The sequence below is a fragment of the Festucalex cinctus genome, chromosome 20, assembly GCF_051991245.1.
Source record: "Festucalex cinctus isolate MCC-2025b chromosome 20, RoL_Fcin_1.0, whole genome shotgun sequence".
Taxonomy (NCBI): Eukaryota; Metazoa; Chordata; class Actinopteri; order Syngnathiformes; family Syngnathidae; genus Festucalex; species Festucalex cinctus.
Window position 1 is genome coordinate 6,630,423 of NC_135430.1, and position 26,052 is coordinate 6,656,474.

The following is a 26,052-nucleotide window of genomic DNA, read 5'->3' on the forward strand; positions in this document are numbered from 1 at the left end:
ATAAAACATGGGAGCAAAAACAGAAGTGTTGCGTTCATATTTTTGTTGCGTATATCAGGATATAAGCCTAGAGGTGTTCCTCAGGGGTCAACCTTGGGTCCACTTGTTTGTACTCTCACGTCATGCTAACGCCACACCATCACTCTTTGATTTCAAATGTATCAACTATGTATGTATCCGAGTTCATCTGAGGCTTTATCTGAGGGTCTTACCCTCGTTGTGGTCTTACCCGTGTCCTCTGCGGCTCCAGAGAATCCAGACGGTGAGCGCCACAGATCCAGACGAGCCGGTTGGAGGACATCGTTTCTTCTTCAGTCTGGCCCAGGAGGCCACCGGAAAGGCCAACTTCTCCGTCCGTGACAATAAAGGTAGCCCCGCCGTCCCTTCTTGTCGTATATCCCGAAACGGTCCGGTGACGAGTCTGGTGACGGTCCCGAACCTTGCAGACAACACGGCGTGGATCCTGACGCGCAGGAACGGCTACAGCAGCCTGCTGAAGAGCGTCCACCACGTGCCGGTGGTGATCTCGGACAGCGGCGACCCCGCGCGGAGCAGCACCAGCACGCTGACCGTGCGCGTGTGCACCTGCGACCGCGAAGGCAACATGAAGCTGTGCAACGCCGAGGCGCTGACGGCCAGGGCCGGCCTCAGCACCGGGGCGCTGGTGGCCATCTTGCTCTGCGTCATGATCCTGCTCAGTGAGTGCACGCGTTTCATCACCAAACTCTGGACTTTTAAATTATTCTCTAGAAAAAAATAACCTCAGTAATGGTCGATGGATTGAAAATTAGGGATACACCGGTAATCAGCGGCGCCGATATTGGGCATTTTGATGAATATCGGTATTGGCCTTGCAAAATCTTGATGGCCGATAAAGGGTACATCTAAAGCCATTTTAAAACTCAAGGGAATTATTTATTTAAATTTTCATTTAACTTTGTAAAAGACGCTGCTGAGCCTGGGAACCTTCGGAACATTTTGTTTTTGTTCCACATTTTAAAACAAAGAAATGTGAAAGTTTAAGATTTCAGGATTTTTTGAAAATTTTGAAAAAAAAAACAGAGCTTTGGTATTTACTTCTATAAGTTTCCATTTAACTTTTTTAAGACGTACTGATAACCTTGGTAGCCCCCTGAATATTTTTCTTAGAAATTTAAAATTAAGTAGGCCTATATTGTCCAAGATTAAAAAAATAAATAAAAAATAAAAAAAGTCTGAAAACCTGTTCATTAAACATGCTTTAAGACATTACAACTAAGTCAAGATTGGCATTTGTATTTTAAAAAAAATGTTGATGCTAATATTTTACTAAAAATGAATACCAGTTCCAAATATCGGTTATCGGCCTCCTTGACTAATAAGAGGGGCTTTTCCACTGCCGGAACTTTTGGAGAACTTTTCAGTTTACCTTGGTAAAATTCAGTTTAGGCGTTTTTCCACCAACGACAATTACCACCACCAATTAAATTCCCCAGGGGGGCATCCAAGTACTATCTCGGCAGCAGGGTCTTGCTGAGCCAGGCCGGAACTTTGAGGGGGCGGGCTGCAATGACCACGGCTGATTGGTCAAATTTGGGGGCGTTGTTTTTACATTGGCTGGACTCAATCAAAGTCATTTGAATTAATTACCGAGAACTGCAAGACTCTGTGGAAACACAAATCATAAATTCCCTGCGGAACTTTTACCACCAAGAACTCCCTTTACCCAGAACTCAAAGTTTCTGGGCTTGTTGGTGGAAAAACGGCTAGTAATCGGCATCATCGGCCCTGCCGGAACCATATCGGTTTATCGCTATTGAAAATCAGTTCTAAATTACGGATCTAAATTGAATACTGTACGTCCTGCATGCTGGTCTGGGAAGCCATCAGGATTTCAGAGCAGCGGCTTGGAAAAGAAATTAAATAAAAGCAAAACATCATAAATATTGATATTGTGCTGGGCACAACCAAGATGTTCCGTGTTTGAGTTGTACTCTTCAGGGGAGCACTTTGTTCAATTGTGATGTTAAGCAGCGGCAAATCCATAATGCATTCCCCGCCCGCCGCACTCGCTCGTTCAAAGTCCAACAAAAAAAACTTCAACAAGAGACCCCTCGGGACCTGGGAGCCGCTCTGACTTTTGTTCCGTTTTGCGCCCGCAGTGATCGTGGTTCTGTTCGCCGCCTTGAGGCGGCAGCGCAAGAAAGAGCCTCTGATCATCTCCAAGGAGGACGTGCGGGACAACGTTGTCAGCTACAACGACGAGGGCGGCGGCGAGGAGGACACGCAGGCCTTCGACATCGGCACGTTGCGCAACCCCGAGGCCATCGAGGACGGCAAGCAGAGGCGGGACATCGTGCCCGAGGCCTACTACCCGCCGCCCCGACGGCCGGCGCCGCCCTCCGCCAGGGACAACAACAACGGCGACGTGCGGGACTTCATCAACCAGAAGATCCAGGACAACGACGTGGACCCCACGGCACCGCCGTACGACTCGCTGGCCACGTACGCCTACGAGGGCGGCGGCTCGGTGGCCGAGTCGCTCAGTTCGCTCGAGTCGGCCACCACCGAGGGCGAGCAGGACTACAACTACCTGAGCGAGTGGGGGCCGCGCTTTAAGAAACTGGCCGACATGTACGGGGCCGACGACAGCGACCGGGATTCCTAACGACGTCTCGCCGGGGTTCGGGCGGCGGCCGGACTTGCGGACGGACCCTTCTGAGCGGGCGTAGGCCTCGTGTGTCCCGTCCAGTGTTAGGGCAGGGGTGTCCAAACTGCAGACCGGGGGCCGCTTGCCACCGGTCGTCCATTTTGTAGCGGCATATGCGCTCTTTTCAATGCCATTTTGATCGACCAGGGGTGTCTGAACTATGACCCTTGGGCCATTTGCTGCCCGCAGTCCATTTTTTAATCACAATTTAAAAGGATACGACCTACTGAGCCATTTTCAGCAGTAAAAAGCGAATATTTTGTCTATAAGTAACTCATTCAAACCCACAAACGTGTAAACACGTTTGTTAATACTTTGTCCTTCACTCCCAAAAACATATTTATACGTTTTTTTTTGTTTTTTTAATGCACGAGCATACAGAAGGCTTTGATGGAGCTGCTGAAATGAAGAGGTGGCTTAAAGCAATGGAAGTTATTCCAAAAAAATGGCCAACAGGTGGCAGTAGAGTATAAGAGATCAGCCAGGACCATGTTGCAACGAGATCTTTTTGCCAGTGTTTTCAACAGGTTTATGAATAACAATTGCTGCAATTTGGAAACAGATATATAAATATACTTTTTTTTCCCCTGATGAAAGAAGAGACTAATCTTTCTTTTCGTAGGTTCCATGTTTTAACAGCAATAGAACACAATATTCTGTGGGCCTTGCAAAATCAGTCAAATTCCAGTCAAACAGTTGGGAGTAAAGGGGGTTGCTTCAGTGAAAATGGCTGGTAGTCAATGAGTCATTATTTTTCATGTACAATTAATACCTTTAAAAAGTAATTTTTCTACTTGCTGTCGACTGATGATGACATCACCTGTGCTGAGGAAGTGGGTAACAGCCAATCATGGCTCAGTTTACTGACCAAACACTGAAAACAGGTGAGTCATGATTGGCCGTTACCTACTTCCTCAGCACAGGTGATGTCATCATCAGTCGACAGCAGGTGGAAAAATTACTTTTTAAAATCTAAATTGTACATGAAAATTGTTCAATGAGTCAAGTATCCCTTTAAGCAAAGGGGGCGGGGCATGGGTGTCAAAAAAGGAGACGGGTTGCAACTTTAGACTTTACGCAGACGTGATCAGCGGGATCGGATCGGCAGATATTTTGCATTTAAGCAAACTCGGTGATCGGTTGTAACGTCATAATTTGCCGATTGGTGAATTGCCGATCAATGACGTCATTGATTGGATCCGCAAAATGAAACATGACAGCAAACTCAATCTCGTTCTGCGCTACCCTCGTTCATTCATAATTTCTCAGCAGATTTGGTTGGATTTTTGTTTTTGTTTTTTTTGTTTGTTTTTTTTTACATTTTTTGTTTACGTAGATTGGCTTTGATTGGTCCGTTATCTGATCAGTGATGTTTTTTTCCAAACTTGCTGATCGGCTCCAAAATCCTGATCATGTGTTTATATTATCATAAAGGCAGATAGATTATAATAACTGCTATGAATTGTAGAAAATGTGTTTCTAATAAAAAAAAAACACTTATTTTTGTAAACTAACACTTTATTCTAGTCGTATTTTTTTAATGTGCCATATATACTGTAGCATGTGTTTGTTTTTTTTCTTCTCTCCAAACGTTTGACCCACAACCCAATTGATTTGACAACCCTGACTACTGCCACTAATTGGTTTTAAATTCCCAGATATGCAAAGAAAGAATTTACGATGTTAACAGTAATGACATTTCCCTTCACAAAATCCACTCGGTGAATGAAGCTCATCCGAAAGTCAAGGTCGGCTTTGTAAACATGAATAATCCTCGGTTCAATGCTTGTTTTGCTTCTGAATGTGAACATGTGACGGACACGTCCATCCATTCTTTCATTTTTCCCATACACGGCCCCCGGAAGACAAAGTTTGGACACCCCCGTGTTAGGATACGGGGCCACGCCCACGTATATCAACCGATGTTTTTCTTTTGTTTTTTTGCCGAGCGGTGGCGTACTTTGTCGGTGTTTCTGCCACACACAAACTCCTGCTGCATATATTGTGATCTTCTGCTTGTGTACGTTACATGATACAATACGCTGTACAGCCACTTCCTTCATCTCACAGCGCCCCCTAGCCTTCAGGAGGGCTACTGTCGTCATCGCGCGCGAAAGGCGCCGGGAGCTTTGCGGTCCACTTTGTCACGTCTAGTGGGCGACCGAAGCCAGCAAATAATGTTTGCTCCTCGATGGTGATGTCATGAAATCCGAGCTGGTCTCTTTTCGGAAACTTGAGCTGGAAAATGTCACTTTTTTTTCGCGTTTGTATTGGATGGAGGCAAATGGACTCTTGTTGGTTCTCGAAAATGTTTCAACTAATCCGCCGTCAGGGGTAGTCAAATTTTTGACACCAAGTTCCAGCCCCCAAAAAATATTTGGATCTCTAAATCAAGGTTATGATAGTTCACGGAAAGTAGTGACATATCTAATACTAAAATCGAGGAAAAATGTGAACGAAATAAATGCTTTAAAAAACAAAACAAATGAATTGAAACAGAGGACTCTGGTTCGAGTCCAGGCTCCGGCCTTCCTGGGTTGAGTTTTCATGTTCAAATACGTGCGTGCCTGCGTGGGTCTTCTCCGGGTACTCCGGTCTCCTCCCACATTCCCAAGACATGAATGGCAGGTTAATTGGGCGCTCCAAATTGTCCCTCGGTGCGCTTGAGAGTGTGGATGGTTGCTCGTGGCCGGCAACCACTCCAAGGTGTACGCTGCCTACTGCCCAAAGCCAGCTGAGATAGGCTCCAGCACCCCCCGCGACCTTGTGAGGAATAAGCGGTCGAGAAAATGGATGGATGGATGGATGAATTGAAACCATAAACCCACAAGCTTGACACCATGTGAAGTTTATCTTGGTCTCATCAGACCACAGTTTCCATTAATCCAAGTGTGAAAGAACCAAGACGTTGCCTCCATCCAACTTTGTGGATTTGATCTGATCTTTCCTGAAATCCAGACTCTGACGATGGCGCTTATAGATGTTTTTTTTTGTTTTTTTTGGTACAATATGGTAAAGACAGACTGACTTCGAACAGCTCCCTCATGTGGAAGGTAGCGAAACGGCGTTTGGTCCTAACCAAAGCTCTCGTTTCCGTCGTCTTCCCCCCCCCCACAAAAGTGTTCGTCAATGAGGATTTTAACCTTTGACGTCGACGGTTAACAACGAGCTCAAAGTGCATCCTTGCCTCGACAGCAGCAAGTCAAGAAGAAAAAAAAAAAGTGACTGCCTTAAAGAGACGTTACGATCCAACCAGATGATGGAAGAACCATGAAAACGCGACACAAAAGTCGTTTTCACGCAGTGGTTTTGGTTTTCTTCCTCCCCCGACGCAAACGCGGTGGCGCCATCTAGTAGACGTGTGCTTGTCGATGTGTAGACGCCGTTGGGCCGTTGGTGACAAAACGTGGTGGAGTCTCTGTGAACGTAGAAAAAAAAAACAACCCGAAACGTGTCGGGGAGGGCTCGCCTGGTAGCCTGACGGGCCCGCGGCGCAATTCTGCTTTGTACAACGTGACAGTTTTTTGTACTGGATATTTATATGACACCATTAAATCTCTTCAAAAAGATGGCTTCTTCTGATTTTGCGCAACTTACAAAACACTCAAATTAATAGCTTAAACCTAACTGTTTATGTTTTGGAACCTTTGTATAGTTTACAAATAAAGAAAATAATGATATAGGTTGATACATAAAATGGGACACTTTTTTTTTTTTTTTAAAACACCTTGGAATCCTGCTGGTGGAGCTGGTTGAAGTGGCTGGGGAGAAGGAAGTCTGGGGTTCTCTCCTAAAGCCGCTGCCCCCGCCACCCGATCTCGGATAAGCAGTCGAAGATGCATGGATGGATGGACGGACGGATGGGATTTAAATGATTCAAATTGTGAAACTTGCATAACAGGACAGGTAACAATAATGCAATGAAGATGATGTGATTTTTAAATAAACCGACATTCTTGGAGACTGATTGGATAACTTTAAAAATGAAAAATGAAATGAAGACTCGCTCGTGCAGTTCTTCAAAGGCAAAACGTGACTGATTGATGTAAACCAGTGGTGTCTAAACTACGGCCCGCCGTCCATTTTTCAGTGGCCTGCGACTAAAAATGGCATTTGACTCAGTTCAAATAAAATAAAACAAAAATGTTTGGATATTGTCAAAGTAAGAAGGGAGGATATCGAAAAACAAGTGCCATTAAAGGTTATTTTAGCTATTTTAACTAAAACTAATGAAAAAACAAACTAAAATTCAAAAAAATATATTGTTACCAAAATAAAATAAAAACGAAGATGCTTTTTAAAAAATGAAAACAAACTACATTTTATGTTTACAAAATTAACTAAAACTATAATTATCGCAAACATATCCTTTTGTTTAAGGTAATTAATTTAATGCATGAGCCTTTGGCGATGATTTTAAATGTGATTTTTAGTATTTATTTTTATATAAACCGGAATGACGTTTGAAATTATGTCACACAGAAGTGACGTCATCTAGCAGCAGCCAATAGAAAAGCACCTTCAGATGACGTTGCTCCCATGCTGTTTTTTAAATATTGCGCACAAGTAATACACATTAAAAAAAAAACTAATACTAATACTGAAACTAACAAACTAAACTAAAACTAAGCATTTTTTAAAGACCTAAACTAATAAAAACTAACAGAACCACCATGAAAACTAATAAAAACTATCTAAAATGAAAAATTGCAAAACTATAATAACCCTACTGCCATATTCCAAATAAATTGGTTTATATACTGTAGCATTTTTCTAAATATGCAAAAGCACAAATAAATTATTTGTCCAATTTTTAGGACCAAACACAATTTCTCTTCATAACATTACGTGGCCCTTGCGTCCTTCTGATTTTCTGTATGTGGCCCTCAAATGCAAAAGTTTGGACACCCCTGATGTAAAAACGAAACAGAAGTGTTGGGAAAGGAAATTAGTCGTTGCTATTTTTATGCATCCAGAAGCTCCTCGGCGGGGCGAATCCACAATTAGACGACCCCTAATGAAGATGATCTCGACAGCCAATCGGATTTGAGATGGGGGAAATGGGAAGAAAAAGAAAGAAAAACAATCTGATTTGGATGATTAGGGGGATGAGTGTCAGATGTAGGACAGATGGCGACGGCGTATTAAACACTTGGCAGCGGCCAAATTTAATTACCGACTTGATTTGCAGACAACTTGTTTATAATTCCATTTATTTACGTTCACAGTCAAACTTTAAAAAAAATGTTTTTTTTTGTGGGGACGCTCGCTCCTGCTGCGTTTGAATCCAGCAAAAGGTGACCAAACTGCCGTCTCGTGGGATTTTCAATTTGCACACACCGGCCCCCGCCGCCTCACTTCCTGCCGCCGTCGGGATCGTCACCGGCGCCGGCGTCCTTCTCTTGCAGGCGCTCGCGCTCGCGTCTCATCTCCTTCAGCTCCTGCCGGTACTTGCGCTCGATGAAGCGCTTCTGATGGGCCATCTGCGGGAAGTTATCTGCAGCGAGAAGAGAGAAACGAGAGACGAGGCTTGAGCGAGAGGAAGGCGAGTCGCCGTTTAGCGGCGCGCTGGCTGACTTCGGTCCAGTGAGCGAAAAGATTGGGAGGCGGGCGCGCCGCCTTGTTCTTTTCGGTTATTAATGACGGCGCGGAATTAGACGAGCTTGTTTGGTGTCAGACGTCATTAATTAACAGGGGGAAGACTTCTTCATTAAGTGCGAGGATGTCGTCGTCGCAGCTGTTTATTCGCTTACCTGGGCCTTCAGTTGGCATGACATCACCAGAAATAAAAACAGATGCGGCCATCTTGCACCGGATCCCGCACCAACTTTTGAAATGATGCAAGTTGAATTATTTGTTGCAGAGCGTTCGGGAAACAAAACTGAAAAGCAGATCAACCAAAAACAAAACAAAAAACTGCTTGGATGGAGAGTGACGGTGGTGATATGCATGGTGAGCAGAAAGTGACGATCCACTTTTTAACTCATTCACTGGCAGCCATTTTGACTGAAGCAACCCCCTTGGTTCCCGGCTGTTTGACTGGATTTTGATTGATTTTGCAAGGCCCACAGAATATTGTGTTCTATGGCTATAAAAACATGGAACCTACCAAAACAAAAATTAAAGTCTCTTCTTTCATCAGGAAAAAAAATTCATCTTTATTTCTGTTTCCGATTTGCAGCAATTAGCATGAGACTATAGCTAAGTCTCATTATTCACAAATCTGTTTAAAACAGTGGAGAAAAGAGCTTGTTGCAACATTGGCCCTGGTTGATCTCGTATACTCTGCTGCCACCTGCTGCCCGTTTGTGTAATAATAACCATTTATTCAACCGTTCTTTGCAGTTGAGAGGTTGCATCAAAGCCCAAACAAACAAAACATAAAAACTTTGGACACTTAAAACATTTAAAATAGAACGTATTTATACGTTTTTGGGAGCAAATTGAGTTAAAATGAGACTTTCACAGCAGTTAATGTGACATGAAACATTAATAGTTGAACATTTGTGGAGGTGCGCTCAACTTTGTGGCTTTTTATTTCGCAATATTTTACAATCTAAAACAAACAAGGTTAGTTGCTGTGGAATCTTGACTAAGGTAGACCCCTAAGTTTTTTTTTTTTTTTCCTTTTCATAGCTAATACCAATATCGATAATTACTAGCCGATATTTGGAGCAGATATTCATTTGCAGTGAAAAGGTAAAACTGGCAGCAAAATTATGAATGGTACATCATCAATACATTTTACCTTTGGTACATGATTAAATCATTTCATCTTTGATAATACACTAGGGACAGAGCGATAATCGGCACCAATATTCGGCGTTTTGATAAATATCAATATCGGCGTTTTTTTTTTTTTTTTTGAAAAATCTGGTGCCTGATAATAGATCCAATTAAAACTGTGTTAATCTCAGGGAACTTTTTCATGTAGTTTTTCAGTTAACTTTATGAAATGCTGCTGACACGAGGAACTCTCTGCATCTTTTGTTGTTGGAACATTTGAAAAAAAAAAAATCATGAAGGTTTAACATTTCAGTTTTCAAATTTTGGCAAAATGTTTTTTACTGTAGAAAAACTAAAGGGAGCAATTACATTTACTTGTGAATTTCACGTAGTTTTTATTACACACTGATGATAATGGGGGCTCCCTGAAATTTTTGTTCAAACGTTAAAACATCGATGGCGATTGTCTAAGATTTAAAACAAATAAATAAATAAATAAACATTTTGCAAATCTGAGATGTTCAAGAAAAATATGCTTTAAATTAAGGCATTCGAAAAACTGTTGATGCCAATATTTTCTCCCTTTTACTGAAATTGAATATGGGCTCCAAATATTGGTTATTGCTCTCCTTGACTAGTAATAATCGCTATTGGTATCGGCCCTGAAAAAAACATCGGTCTATGTCTATAATAGACATCCAAAACTAATGGTGAACGCATGAATGTGTACTTGTTGTCTGTTCAAAGGTGACAAATCGCTTGTTTTTTTTCCTTTCGTCTGACCGACAAGAACTCAAGTGGGCGCCAAAGCCGAAAAGGCCCCGGCCAGTTTTGTAATTTGGCACTCTGACCCGCAACACGCTCGACACTCAACAAAGCACTTGTTGCCGTGCCGGCGAATCGCTCGTGTACGGACGGACGCCTCTCGACAGGTTTGCGTCTCGGCTGACAAAAACGCTGGCAATGCTGACAAATGTGCAAATGAGCACTTGTTGACTGAAAGTGGGCGGGGGGAGGGGGTACTTGCATTATTTCCAACACAAACACACGGGCCGACATGTTGACCAATCACAGCTGAGAGGACAACGCGGACGTCATCTGCATGCTGATGAACATTCTTCATTCATATCTATGCAGGGTTATTATTGGGAAATTTTCATTAGTTAGTTTTGATTTCGTTTTGAGTTTTCCTTCCATCCATCCATCCATCCATCGATTTTCTTAAGACACTTTTTCCTCCCAAGGGTCACGGGGGGTGCTGGAGCCTATCCCAGCTGGCTTCGGGCAGTAGGCGGGGTCAAGGTTAAACTAACGAAAAAACAAAAACTAAAATTCAAAAAACTATTTCATTAACTAAATAAAAAAAAAAAATGAAAATACTTTCTAAAAAGCAAAAATTAACTGAAACTAGGGCTGTGCCATTAATTGAAAATTCAATTACAATTTCAACTAGAGCTGCGAGCAGCTATAAAGGGCCCTCGCAACCCGTGCCACGTTGGGGTATTTGCACGTCGGGGTACTGGCACGTTAGGGTACTGTTTCATAAGAAACCGTCTAAATTGTAAATGTTTTGCCATGCTTTTTGTGTTTGTTCACATTGCTATGGAATGCTTTGTCGAGGTATTCGGCTGATAGGTATGCCTCCCAATATTCACACATCTAGCTGAATCATATAAAAAAAAAATTCTTTGCAAACAATGCATCGCTACAGCAAAGGCGTGCCACGTTGGGGTACTTGCACGTCGGGGTACTGGCACGTTGGGGTACTGTCAAATAGGATAAAGACCATCTAAAATGTTTTTGACAAGCCTTGTGTGTGCAAAGTTTAATCAAAACGCAAAATATGGTGCGCAATTCCCAAAATAAATTCAAAATGGCGGACTTCCTTTTAGGTTTAGCATACGGCTACAGAATACTTTTTGTAGGTCTTAAGCTAATAGGTATGCCTCCCAGTTTTCACAAATCTAGGTCAAGTCATCTTTAGTTGTGTATCGCTTGAATCATACAATTGGAAATGCTCCATAAAAATGCATAGAGGGCGCTATTGAGCACAACGTTGGGTTACTTGCACGTCAGGGTACTGGCACGTTGGGGTACTGTTACATGGAACAAGGACCATTTAAAATGTTAGTTTTTTCCATGCCTTGTCTGTGCAAAGTTTAATGAAGAAGGCCAAAAATTATGTATAATTCCCAAAATAAAATCAAAATAGCGGACTTCCTCTTTGGTTTGGCAAATGGCTACATAATACTTTTTTGTAGGTCTAGCATAATCATACAATCGGAAATGCTTCATAAAAATGTCTAGAGGGCGCTATTTATTGCAAATTGCACAATAAATCTCTGAAAATTCATGTTCCTGACAAGTCTGATGTGTTTGCAAAGTTTCATGAGTTTTCATGTGTATAAAAAAAAAAAAAAGCAGCACTTGACAACTGTTACATGGAACAAGGACCATTTAAAATGTTAGTTTTTTCCATGCCTTGTCTGTGCAAAGTTGAATGAAAAAGGCCAAAAATGATGTATAATTCCCAAAATAAAATCAAAATAGCGGACTTCCTCTTTGGTTTGGCAAATGGCTACATAATACTTTTTTGTAGGTCTAGCATAATCATACAATCGGAAATGCTTCATAAAAAGGTCTAGAGGGCGCTATTTATTGCAAATTGCACAATAAATCTCTGAAAATTCATGTTCATGACAAGTCTGATGTGTTTGCAAAGTTCCATGAGTTTTCATGTGTATAAAAAAAAAAAAGCAGCACTTGACAAACAATGCATTGCTATGGCAACAGCGTGTTACAAAATAAAAAACTTTAGATTACTTTGCATCTTAAACATCTTAAGATGAAACACACCAAGTTTGAAGACAGTCGGATAAATTTTGTAGGAGGGGTTCGTTAAAATATGACCCCTGAAAGTTTTTCCTTGCCCGGTTGGAGGGTTAGATCAGGGGATGTCGCAACTTGTTTGTGGTTAAGTGCTACAGAAGTAAATGTGTCTTAACAACCTCATGATTGAATGTGTTTTCAATTCTCTAGGATGTGATTGGATTGTATCAATTAAATGTTCTTATAACTGATTCAGTGAGTAGTAAAAATAGTGTGTCAAGTATAATGACATGAAATATAAGGAATACAAAAAACAAAACAAGAACCCTCTAAATTACACATTTTGTTCCAGGCTTTATGTGCGTGCATAGTTTGAGTATACACCTAGGTTTAGGCCAGGAGTGTTCAAACCTTTTGCAAAGAGGACCGGGTATGGTAAGGTGAAAATGTGCGGGGCCTAATCAACCATTTAGTTTAGCCTGACATAATTTTTTTACATGCATATGTAAATATATATATGTGGACAAATGTGTACATATGTCTACAAATTTTTGTAGCTCGAGCTGCTTCGTCCAACTGGGAACGCTGCATTAAGAAGGATTTTTTTTTCCTTTGCCAACAGTGCATGCCACGACAACAGCGTGCGACGAAATAAAAAGCTTTAAATAACTTTTCATCGTCAACATCTTAAGATGAATCACACCAAGTTTGAAGATGATCGGATAAACTCTGTAGGAGGAGTTCGTTAAAATAAGACCCCTATGAAATGGCCAAAAAAATGGCAACATGTTCCAAAGTAAATCAAAATGGCAGACTTCCTGTTAGGTTTAGCATATGGTTCAAAAAGAGTTTTTTGTACCTCGAGGGCTGTTACATATGTCTTCAAATTTTGGTCACTCTAGGTGAAACGTACAGCCGGAAATGCTTCATTAAGTAAAAATTTTGAAATGCAAAATTTGATGCCCTGCCTCTGGCGGACTTCCTGTTAGGTTTAGCATATGGCACCAACAGGCTTTTTTGTAGATCATAGTCTGTTACATATGTGTACCAATTTTCGTAGCTCTAGATTAAACGTATAACCGGCAATACTTCAGATGAAACATGCCAAAGAATGAAGACAATCTGATAAGTTTTGTAGAAAATATGAGGCCTATAAAAGGCCCCCCAAAAATGGCTACAAATAGCAAAGTAAATCAAAATGCCGGACTTCCTGTTTGGCTTAGCATATGGTTCTAAAAGACTTTTTTGTACATCGTGGGCTCTTATGTATGCCTCCAAATTATCATAGCGCTAGGTGAAAGGTACAACCGGGAATGCTTCGTTAAAGAGGAGTTTTTTAGCTCAAAAAGTGATGCCCGGCCCTTGCGGGACTTCCTGTTGGGTTTAGCACAAAGCAGCAAGAGACTTTTTTGTACATCGTGGGCTGTTACATATGTCTACAAATTTTCGTAGCTCTAGCTGCTTCGTACAACTGAGAATTCTTCATTAAGAAGATTTTTTTTCCTTTGCAAACAAGTGCATGCCACGACAACAGCGTGCAGCGAAATAAAAAGCTTTCAATAACTTTTCATCTTCAACATCTTAAGATGAATCACACCAAGTTTGAAGATGATCGGATAAACTCTGTAAGAGGAGTTCGTTAAAATAGGACCCCTATGAAATGGCCAAAAAAATGGGAACACGTTCCAAAGTAAATCAAAATGGTGGACTTTCTGTTAGGTTTAGCATATGGTTCAAAAAGAGTTTTTTGTACCTTGAGGGCTGTTACATATGTCTTTAAATTTTGGTAACTCTCGGTGAAACGTACAGCCGGGAATGCTTCATTAAGTAAGAATTTTGAAACTCAAAATTTGATGCCCCGCCTCTGGCGGACTTCCTGTTGGGTTTAGCATATGGCACCAACAGACTTTTTTGTAGGTCATAGTCTGTTACATATGTGTACCAATTTTCGTAGCTCTAGGTTAAACATACAACCGGCAATACTACGTTTAGTAAGAGTTTTGAAACTCTAAATTTGATGCCCCACCGCCGTCATATAGTATGTCGAAAACTTTAGATTTTTTACCATGGTGTTGTCCCAGGTCTTGAGATGGTACATCCCAAGTTTGAAGTCAATTGGATTAACCGTGTAGGAGAAGCAGGCAAAAGTATGACCCCTGTAAATGTGCAAAAATTGGCCAAAATTGGACATTTAAATACTCATATCTCACTTCCTGTCTATTTTAGGGTACACACATCAAAGAGGTTTTTGTTCATCTGGATGTGCTACAGGTGCCACACAATTTTCATAGCCGTCGGACAATCGTAGCGGGCCAGGGATCTGTTTAACCTATGTAGGTGGCGCTATGGAGCCATTTTTCTGTTATCACCTATGGCGACTTTAAAATATCAAATTTTTCGCCAGGCCTGACGTGTGTGTAAAGTTTGGTGAGTTTTCGTTCACGTTTAGTGTCTCAAAAATGTGATTGTTTGCGGAAAAGAATAATAACAAATAAAAAGAAGAAGAATAATAAGAATTCCTTGAAAAACAATAGGGACCTCGCAGCGGTCGCTGCTCGGGCCCTAATTATTACACTCCACAATTACAAAATCAGAATAATAGTAAAAAAAAAAAAAAAAAGATTATTAATACTCATTTTTGAGTTGTTTATATTTATACATTTTCAATTTTTTTTAAATATTTTTTTAAAATAATTTAATAAATTTTGTTTCATCCAAAATGAACTTTTATTACACTCCACAATTACAAAATCAGCATATTCATAGCAAAAAAAAAAAAGAAAAAGATTATTAATACTAATTTTTGGATTGTTTAAATGTATACATTTGCACCTTTAAAAAAAAAAAAAAAAAAAACTAATTTAATAAACTTTGTTTATCCAAAAGGAACTTGCATAATTATAGCGTTTCAAAGAATTGTATTTGTCTTCATATGTTTTTTTATTTATTTATTTTTTTATTACGCTTGGATATTTGTTTTGTACAAAAAAAAAAAAAAAAAAAAAAAAAAGATCTTCCTACTGCACGGTGCACACGATGCACTCAAACTTCAAGTTTTTGCCAAAATAAATAAATAAATAAATAAATAAATATTATAAATTCTGTTTGGTCCAAAAGGAACTTACATAATTATACTATTTCTATTTTTTTTTTTTTAAGTTTTAATATTATTAAATGCGTCAACATTTTCTTGTTTTGTACCAAAAAAAAATAAATTGTTTGAATAATCGGGATTTCAATTATTGCTAAAATAATCGTGATTATTATTTTTTCCCCATAATCGAGCAGCCCTAACTGAAACTACATTTCAGAAACAAAACTAAACTAAAACAAAACATTTATTAAATAACTAAAACTAATAAAAAACAGAACCACACAGAAAAATACTTAAAACTAACTAAATTTAAAAAACAAAACTCAAAACAAAATCAATACTAAAATGAAAATTCAAAAAAAATGAAAATTTTGTACACAACACAACATCTGAGACGAGAGCGGTCAATTGGAACGCGTGTGGGCTTGAAGCGCACTTCAAGCCCAGCGGCGGCGTGTGCTCGGCTTCAGACGAGAAAAAATAAATAAAAAAAATACAAAATTTGTTTTAAAAAAAGCTCCGCTTTTTAGCGCTGCCGCAAGTCGGTCAGCACGCCAAACGGCGATGAAGGGGATTTGCTTCCCCGACAAAGGGCAAAAAAAAAAAACAAAAAAAAAAAAACGATCCTTCACACTCGCCCGCGTTACATCAGACGCTTTTATCTGCAGATTAGCAGCTTTACTGGGAATCAAGCTGCCTTCAAGCTAACGTTGAGACTCCGCCCCTTTTTTCAGCCGACATCGCATTGTCAGGGAAAAGAGAGAGGGTGAGCGTCGCTTATAAGCATCTGGTGTTTTTGTTGTTGTTTTGTTTTTTCCCCTCGCCGTCTTTAGCCCAAAGACTGCGTGGAGCCCGAGGGGCCGAGCCGAGCGCAGGCGGCCGCCAACGCCGAGCCTGTTGCCAGAATCTCGACAACTCGTTGCCTATTTCATCACGCTTGTCACATTTTGACGCTCTTCGACGACGATTTGCCAGCAACTACTCTCGTCATGGGATGATTACCGGTTGGACGGTTTTAAACATGGTTTTAAAAAGTCGAGCACAATATGTTTGGCTGCTTGCAGAGTTGAGTAACATTTTTGTCACCAAATTTGCCAATTGAACTCATTGACTGGCAGCCATTTTGACTGAAACAGCAACGCCCTTCTCTCCCATCTTACTGGATTAGGACTGATTTTGCAAGGCCCACAGAATATTATGTAATATTGCTATAAAAACATGGAAGCTACCAAAAGAAATATTAAAGTCTCTTCTTTCATCTGGAAAAAAGTATGTTTCTATCTGTTTCCGTTTGGCAGCAATTAGCATTACAATATTGCTAAGTTTCATCATTATTCACATTCCTGGTGAAAAGACTGACCAAAAGCTTGTCGCAACATGGCCCCCGGTTGATCTCTTATGCTCTGCTGCCACCTGCTGGTCGTTTTTGTAATTACTACTATTGCTTCATCTGTTCTCTGCAGTTGAGATGCTGCATCAAAGTCTTCTGTATGCTCTAGCATTAAAAAAAAAAGAAAAAAAAAGAAAAAGTATAAAAAAACGTATAAATACGTCTTTGGGACACAAAACATTTAAACTAGTACGTATTTATACGTTTTTGAGAGCAAATGAGTGAATGATGCACAATTTGATGTCCATTCTTGATGAACAGATGGTTGCAGAGCCAAAAACAAAACAAAAAGTACACCCAGTACATTCAGGGGCCCTGAAGATGCAGCAATCGACGTTGGTTCTGAATGTCTAAGCTCTTGGGTTCAAAAGTTGTGGTCCAAAAATGTTTTTTTCCACACAGAAATGAGTGTGATATGTGCAGTTTCACACATCCCCAGCAGATGGCGTACCACAGGTATGGTTAAGGTTAGTGTTAAAACAATAAGCATGCCGTCGTAAGATGGCACATCATTCAAGCAGCCAATGAAATTGTGTGTAGGGCCAAATGTTTCTTCTAGTTCCTCAAACTGCACTCTGCCGCGAGGACTTAATAACCCCATTTGGTGCCAGCAGGTACTAGTTAGCCCCAAAGACAGCATGAGTAGCCAAGGGGTTTGTTCTAAAAATAGCTCACCAGTGATGACAACCTGCGACTTACGAAGAAAACTTAAAACAAAAGAGGAACTTAACATTGTGCATGTTTCTTCTGTGCAAAATATTTTATATTTAGTTTAAAAATAAAAGTGTTCAATGGGCAAAGGAAGTATTTATTTTGCCAAATATTTCCAAAAAACTCATTTTTAGCTGTCATTTGAATACAGTAGGGATGTAATGATATCCAAACATCACGATACGATAATTATCACGATATTGTGGGGAAAAGGTAAAAAAAAATAAAAATTTTGAAAAAAAATGAGCTTATACTTAAAAAAAATAATAATACACACATTACAGAAATGCATATAAACAACTTACAATCTCTAATAGCATTTCATATTGAGGCATTTAATTGCACACCGAGTTCCTCCACATATTGACTCGCTTCACAAAAATTTTAAGTTCCTCTTCAACTGCCCAATCGTGTGGACTTTAAACAGAGGACCAAAACATGCCTTGTGAAAATTAAACTGCGCCACAAACTAGGCACCAGAGGGTGCTAGAACTGCACAAATGGAGATCAACCTACTTTTTAATTTTTTTTATTTTTATGTGCTGGTTTTAATATTGTGGCAGTATTAATATCATGATATTGCCAATATCGTTACATCCCTAGAATATAATGATAACTCTGATATTTTTGCTCACGGTTATCATACCGGAAGAATCCACCATGGGCCAGTTCCTCCACCATTCTTTGGACGATTCAACTCGCTTCCTGGGCTACCTGGCCAAACTTTTGCCCACCTCGCCGCCTTTGGCCCTCCATTTGTTTGCACTCGTCTTGCCGTCGGTCCGCGACCTGGTTAACATTTAATTCCGCCCTGACGTGGTGCAGGCAGCACACGTCAAAAACGCGGCCCGTCAAAGTAGGAGATGCGGATCGGCGGCGCCACACAAGTGGACCGGTCCAACACACGCACACAGAAAGACCCGGGCGCTGCAGAAAGCGAGCGAAAGGCCTGTTTAATGAGCCCGCAGCTGTCGGACTCTTCTTCATCCTCTCGTCTTTTTCACCTCCGACGTGGCTGCAGTCACACATCCTGTCAGCCTGCAGAAGAGTTTGCTCGCACGGCTTCGATAAAACATGGAAATGAATCGAGCAGGAGTGTTTGGGTCGATCGGCCGCGTAAGATGAGGCGCGCGAGACAAGACCGACCGTGATTAGGGACGCCGTCGTGACAAATGACAGCGAGGCCTCAAACAAACATTCGGAGGACTTGTTGAGTCAGGATGGGAGTATCTCTGTCACATACACAAACAAGACATCAACATACACGCTAGGAAGGCAAAATGCTACTCAGGAAGTCAACATTTTTTTTTTAACTCATTTGCTCCCAAAAACGTATAAATATGTTTCTATTTTAAATATTACCAGTGTCCCAAAGACATATTTATACGTTTTTTTTGGGGTTTTTTTTTATGCTAGAGCATCGAAGGCTTTGACACAGTCTCTTAACTGCAGAGAACGGTTGAAGCAATGGTAGTTATTATAAAAACTGCCAGCAGGTGGCAGCACTGTATAAGAGATCAACCAGGGCCATGTTGCAACGAGATGTTTTCCCCTCAGTTTTAAACAGATTTGTGAATAATGATGAAACTTGGCTATATTCTAATTACTGCAAAATGGAAACAGATAGAAATATACTTTTTTTAAGATGTAAGAAGAGACACTAATTTTATTTTGATAGGTTCCATGTTTTTATAGCAATAGAACAATATTCTGTGGGCCAGGCAAAATCAGTCAAAATCCAGTAAAACAGCCGGGAGTGAATGAGTTAACTTGAAACTAATTGCCCGTGTCATACTACATGTACACGTGCACACACATGTGCACAAATACATATATGCATATGCTTACATATTAGGGCTGTCAGTCGATTACAATTGTTCATCATAAATAATCGCATGATTTTTTTTGCGATTCATTGTAAATTAATCATTCAAATAAAGTGGTCAGATATGGTTACCAAATACAAATGAAACATGAAGTCATAGATTTGTATTGAGATATTTATTTTTGCCCCTAGCTGGCATTAGTGTTTTGTGTTGGATGTCGGCAACAGAAACACATTTTTCTTTTCAATTTCAGAACAATTAATATTTGGAAAATGAAGCAACTCGTGGACTCCATTTTGGTCATTGTAAATGACAACTAGTCACCAGAATGCACAAATACATGTATTTTGATCATATTGCTAAATTGTCTTATAGTAAATTAAAGCATGAACAACAATTGTATTTCAATTTTTAATGCCCCTCGACGTTGAATTTAATGCTTCTTAATGCAATTTAAGGCCTTCATTTTAGCAAAATCCATTTAATGCTTTTTAATGACCCGTGGAAACCCGAAAATCTACACAACGCAATTAATGCATGCATGCTGATATTGTTCATAAATATGTGCACTAATATGGGTTGTGTTGCTCCAACATTACGCAAGTATGTGCACTAATCTTCAGCAGTCCAAATATGTGCATTCATATCTTTCAATTATGAAAATGTATCCTCTAGAAATATGCACAAGATAATGTTGCGGCGTAAATGTGCTAGCAATATCGCACTAATGTAGGTAGACATATGTACACTTAAAAATGATCAGCACGACTAAAATTGGAACGTAAACAAGCACATTAATATCTTTCAATTATGTAAGTGGAGCCACAAAAACATTGCAGTTAAATTATTTGTCAACATGTTAGCAGTGCTTGTGCTAATTTTGAACTAATATAAAGACAATATAGTTGACTATGAGAGCTGATTTTAATGTGTAGTGTTTGAATGTTAAATGTATTATTACTCTATGACCTAATAATGTTAAGAGCATATTTGTGTATTAACTCATTGACTCCCAGCAGCCATTTTGACTGAAGCAACCCCGTTCGCTTCGCTCCCGGCTGTTTTACTGGATTTGGACGGATTTTGCAAGGCCTACAGCATATTGTGTTCCATTGCTATCAAAACATGGAACCTACCAAAAGAAAGATTAGTCTCTTCTTTCATCAGGAAAAAAAAATAAATAAAAAATATATATATATATATATTTCTATGTATACATTTTGTTGCAATTAGCATTAGAATATAGCTAATAGGGGTGTTAAAAAAAATCGATTCGGCGATATATCGCGATACTACATCGCGCGATTCTCGAATCGATTCAATAATCGGCAGAATCGATTTTTTTTTTTTTTTTTTTTTTTTTTTTAAGGATTCACACCTTGAGCATGGAAGAATGTTATATGAACGGAACATTAAGCCTTAATATTTTATTTTAATGCTGTTCAAACATGAAACAGATTACAACCTCTATAAGACTGAAATTTCAGATAAATAAATAATACATTTTCATATAAATCTTACACTCTACAAGCTTACTGATTAGTATTTTCTAAATTTGAATTAAAAAAAATTGCAACAATCGACTTATAAATTCGTATCGGGATTAATCGGTATCGAATCGAATCGTGACCTGTGAATCGTGATACGAATCGAATCGTCAGGTACTAGGCAATTCACACCCCTAATAGCTAAGTTTCATCATTATTCGCATTCCTGGTGAAAACACTGGCAAAAAGAGCCTGTTGCAACATGGCCCTGGTTGATACTCTGCTGCCACCTGATGGCTTTTTTTGTAATAACTACAACTGCTTCAACCGTTCTCTGCAGTAGAGAGGCTGCATCAAAGCCTTCTGTACGCTCTAGCATTTAAAAAAAAATGTCTAAATACATCTTTGGGACACTTAACTATAAAAATATAACATATATGTTTTTGGGAGCCAATGATTTAATGCTGGGAAGGCGCAGTTGGTTGTACAAACAGCTGCAGACGGGAAGTCCAAAGAGCATCCATCACAAGGTGGCTTAAGGCCTCATTTAACAAGACAAATCCAATCAAAGCTTGACCTCCGGTTGGGCCGCGCGCTCACCTGCGGCTCGTTACGCACTCGCCACATTCATAATTCAAAAAGAACAAACAGAGATGAAAGGGATGACATCACACGTTCGCATCCGCTTCCATCATGTACTGCGGGGTCCATTAGGCACTGAGATAGTGTTTATTTTATCAGCCATTTTTAAATGTAGTCGCAGGTTTAGTCCAGGTTCAATCACGCTTGTTAGTCAGCCTCATCCCGTTTTTATTTAGTTCATTTTTAGTTGACTATAAATCTAGCATTTCAGTCTTAATTTGAATCCAAGAAAACATTTTATTCATCTAGTTTTAGTCATCAAAAACTGTCAACATTTTAGTCAGGACAATCATTTTACCCCTGTGTATTTTTTTTTGGGCAGCAGATTATGTTGAACATTTCGGCTCCAAAACTATTTCACATCAAAATTTCTCTCATCGTTTTGATAAAAACAGTGATAGATTAGCAGAGACAAGATTTTACAAAATCATATAATTTTCGTGGACGAAAATGTCCAGTTTTTATTAAAATGAAGGACATTTTTTTTCTTCTTTGATGTTGTTTTGATGTTTTGAACTGGTAAAAAATAAAATAAAAAAAAAACAAGAATGTGATCAGGACACAAGACAAAAAAACTGAAATTGAAATGGTCTAAATATGACCAAGAAATACTCGTTGCATTTCCTAAGAGGCAAATGTGCGACTTTAGTGCCCAGCAAAGGACGCATTTTTCTTCTTCAAGCGGACTTTGAGGACAAGATGAAAAAAAAAAAAAAAAAGGAGTGAGGAGAAGACGAGACGTTGTGAAGAGGACCAAAAGAAGATTTCTGATCCTCGAGGCTCCCTGAGGGCTTCTCCTTCAAACGCAAACATACAAAGTGTGCGCGGCCCGCCGACACAAGCGCAACAACAACAACAACATGAAGAACATGGTGCTGGTGTGTTTGCGTGTTTGTTGGATTTTAAGACCCCTGAGGTCAAACCTTTTTTAACCTGAATATTTGCTCATGTAAAAAGCAAATTGTGTGTACTCGATTGAACGGAACTTTGCTTTATGATCTGCGCATGCGCATTAAAAGGAAAAGTTTTGGAAATCGTGTGTTGGTTTGTAGCCACTCGATTTTATTGCTCCATCTTGTTCGCACTGAAAGAAGCTCCGCCCATTTAATGCACACAGTTCCAGAGCATTTTCTCATTTTTATTTTCTTTTCTTAACTCTGACCGCCAAAAACGTTTAATGACGTATGCTAAAATCCTAATGAATGCCGCCATAAACGTTAATTGACGTTTACTAAGTGTTGTTTTTTTTTTTTTTCTCTCTCTCAATGGGCAGTGCAACGTCTTGTGCAGCACTGCCTGCTCAATGGGTTGTGGAATCAAAAACACCCACTAACTATGGCCAGCAGATGGCAGCACTGTATCTTTTTTCAATGGCTCACGGTATATGAAATTACAATGAAACATGACTGATATGAAATAAAACGTTTTCAATAGGTGTGTGCCAAAAAAATCGATTTATAAAAGAATCGAGGTTCTCATTTATTAAGATTCAGAATCGATATTTAATATCCAAAAATCGATTTTATTTAAATTAGAAATAAAGAAGAAGGGGAAAAGGCATTTGTAGCCCACATGCTGTTTTTGTGGAAAAAGGCACTTACAATACAAAATTAATAAATGTATAAAAAAAAAAGACACCAATGTCTCTATTTGTCATTTTGTCTTGCAAAGCAGACTGGAGTAGATCATTACAATTTTTTGCATATCTGTAAATTGAAGCAGAAATCATTTGTCAATCAAATAATTCTGAATCGAAAATCGTTTGAATCGAGAATCGAAAATCGATTCTGAATTGAATCGTAGACCCAAAAATCGTAATCGGATCAAATTGTGAGACAGTCAAAGATTCCAAGCCCTAGTTTTCAAGGATGACGTGAATGATCAAAGCCTTTGTCACATTAAATCTAATTCACAGAGCGTCAATAAACAAAAAAAATAAAAAAATAAATAATAATAATAAAAAATGTATCTTTTCAATGTCACTCAAATTACCTATATTCAAATGGTGATAACTATTGATAGTGATAGGAACAGAATACGGTAGAAACATACTTTTTTTTACGTTAATATAGTCGTAGCGCACAATATTTTGTTTGCCTTGAAAGATAAGTGAAAATGCTCGAAATTGGCTGGCACTGTTGGTGTTGTTTTTTGGATAATGTTTGGCAGTTAAGGAGTTAATCAGACTGAAAATGTCTAGTTTTGTATCGATTTTGACAAGGAGGTACCATAGCTCCTTTTTGGGCCTGTCACAGCGCTCTATGAAAGTATGTATATATGTGTAAACAAACAACTCACATTTGTCAAGCGCGTCCATGGCAGCTCCCATTTCTGCCTGCTGGATGCTACAAGAAAAGGAGACGCAAAGCAGAGGTAAGGTCTTTAGCATATTTTGCCTTGAAAGAAATCTTATGGCAGGTGCTGCTTATTGAATTTTTTGGAACAATAGCAGCAAGCGGCGCCACAATCAGGCAGGCGGCTTACGGGTCGCACGCGTGCACGTTTTGCTGCCGGGAGGCTTAGGGCAGAAAGATTCAAAGTTATCTGCGCACGAGCTCGCGTCGGGGGATTTGATGAAGAATCTTTCATGTATTCAAGGTGGATTCATAAAAACTTCATTTGAAACCCTAAACCTGACTTGCAATTCCTGATTTGATACCCTAATTTGACACTCGTCCCGAAAGCCTCATTTGACATCATAACACTTGTTTTGAACCTTAACCCCCAACAAGGCTCAACACTTGCTTGAATGACTACCCCTGACTTGAAAAACCACAATTTGAAACCGTAACCCAGAATGGGGAACCGCACGATATACGTCACCACACTTAATTAAAGGGATACTTCACTTTATTTTGCCCATTATAGCAATAAAAAGTTAATATTTTGTCTATAATTAATTTGATACTTTCATTATTTTTCACGTACAATTAGTACCTTTAAAAACACATTTTGCAACTTGCTGTCGACTGAAAATGAGATCACAAGGACTCAGGTAACCAATCATAGCTTATCTGTTTTCTAGGTTTGGTCATGTGACATTCACATGCTGAGCTGTGATTGGTTACCTGAGCCCTTGTGATGTTATTTTCAGTCGACAGCAAGTTACAGAATGTGTTTTTACTAATGTATTAGTTGTACATGAAAAGTAATGAAAATATCAAATTTATTATAGGCAAAATATTCATTCTGACTGCCAAAGATGGCTAAATACGAAAGGATCCCTTTAATATTTCATGAGTCTAGCGAGGAGGGTCTAGTCATGCTAAACGGTCTCCTCGCGAGACATCGACTGCGCTAAATCTACTAATTGTGTCCGAGAATGAAATCCCTGATGCCAAATTTATTTGTATAAATGTCAAAGAACATACTAACGTTCAAGCGATAACTTGCGTGTAGAGGGCTGAAAAAGACGAGGAAAAGAGCCGACCTGATCCACAGGTAAAGTTTGTTTTCTCCCCTCAAAAAAATAAAATAAAGACAATCTCTTACCTCTTGGGGACGGACGGCGGTGGCCAGCAAGGGCAAGATTGTCATCTAGAAGCAACCATGCATGCCCCCCCAAACTCTAAATTTTTGGCTTCGGGAAACGAATAAAGAACACATCCTTCATGTGTGGACGGTTGTCGGGTCTGGAGTGGTTGCTGCAAGTTATGCTGCATTTACTCGCCATGTTTGTTTTCCGGAGATAAACGAGAACAAAACAAGAACTATTTGCATGGCTCGTAAATGAGCGAGCTTCTTTTTGACCGACGTCCGGGTTCAAGCTGCTGAAGTCTCGTGGCCTTGTGGTCTAAAAATAGTTTCCCCATTAAAAACGCTTAAACCTGAACTGAAACACAAATCTGAAACCATAGTCCTGGCGCAAAACCTGAAGTTGAAACATACACACACGTTTGAATCCGTCAACCTGTCCGGAAAGCCTGATTTAAAACCCTAACCAAGGTCTGAAACCACAATTTTAAACCGTAAATCTTGCGTGAAACTAACCTTAGCCTAAAAGTGTTAATTTGAAAGGCAACAATCTGACTTGAAATCCTAATTTAACAAGTAGTGTTATTTTATCAGCCATTTTTTAAATTTCGTCCAATTTCAATCACATTTTTTCAATCACATTTTTGAATTTTTAAATCAGTTAGTCAATCTTATCCCATTTTTATTTAGACCATTTTTTTTAGTCGACTATAAATCTAGCATTTGAGTCTTCGTTTTAGTCCAAGAAGACTATTTATTTATTCTTCTAGTTTTCGTCAACAAAAACTGTCAACATTTCAGTCTCGTTTTAGTCAGGACACTCGTTTTGTTTTACCCGTGTATATTTTTTGACAGCAGAAAAATGTTGAACATTTCAGATCTAAAACAATTTCACATGAAATTTTCTCTCATCTTTTTGATAAAAAACAAATTCACACTCAATTACTGTATATCAACAAGTGGCTACTTTCCATGAGCTAGTAAATTAGCTAGCATTAGTTAGCGGTATTGTTGGAGCGTTATAGCCGGTGGATTAAAGTTAATTTAAAACTATGATTTACTTATTTTTCTTTTTTAACCTTCCACCGTGAATCCACCTGTCTGTCCCATTATTTTGTGCATGTTGCACTCGCTAGTTGCAGATATGAAAGGGGGTGTGTCACTCTGTGACACATGACAGTTTC

At 39.4% G+C, this 26,052-nt stretch overlaps 2 protein-coding genes across 4 annotated transcripts in view; one reads left to right on the top strand and one right to left on the bottom strand.

Annotated features, from left to right (window-relative positions):
* LOC144009313 (cadherin-6-like) overlaps nt 1–6,258 on the top strand; it is a 61,132-nt gene extending 54,874 nt beyond the window's left edge. The window contains exons 10-12 of one of the 2 annotated variants that reach the window (XM_077508999.1): nt 251–368; nt 447–698; nt 2,142–6,258. In XM_077508999.1, the coding sequence (XP_077365125.1) occupies nt 251–368; nt 447–698; nt 2,142–2,647 (876 nt within the window). In that variant the 3' untranslated portion in view covers nt 2,648–6,258. Of the gene's footprint in view, nt 1–250; nt 699–2,141 lie in introns of both variants that reach the window. The other variant, XM_077508998.1, reaches the window with a different exon arrangement.
* Nucleotides 6,259–7,885: 1,627 nt separating this feature from the next.
* The window catches only part of drosha (drosha ribonuclease III), a 131,997-nt gene continuing 113,830 nt past the window's right edge, over nt 7,886–26,052 (bottom strand). For both annotated transcript variants that reach the window (XM_077509118.1, XM_077509119.1), the window contains 2 exons: nt 23,693–23,739; nt 7,886–8,186 (listed from right to left, as the gene is read on the bottom strand). In XM_077509118.1, coding sequence (XP_077365244.1) covers nt 8,044–8,186; nt 23,693–23,739 — 190 coding nt within the window. In that variant the 3' untranslated portion in view covers nt 7,886–8,043. The remainder of the gene's footprint in view (nt 8,187–23,692; nt 23,740–26,052) is intronic.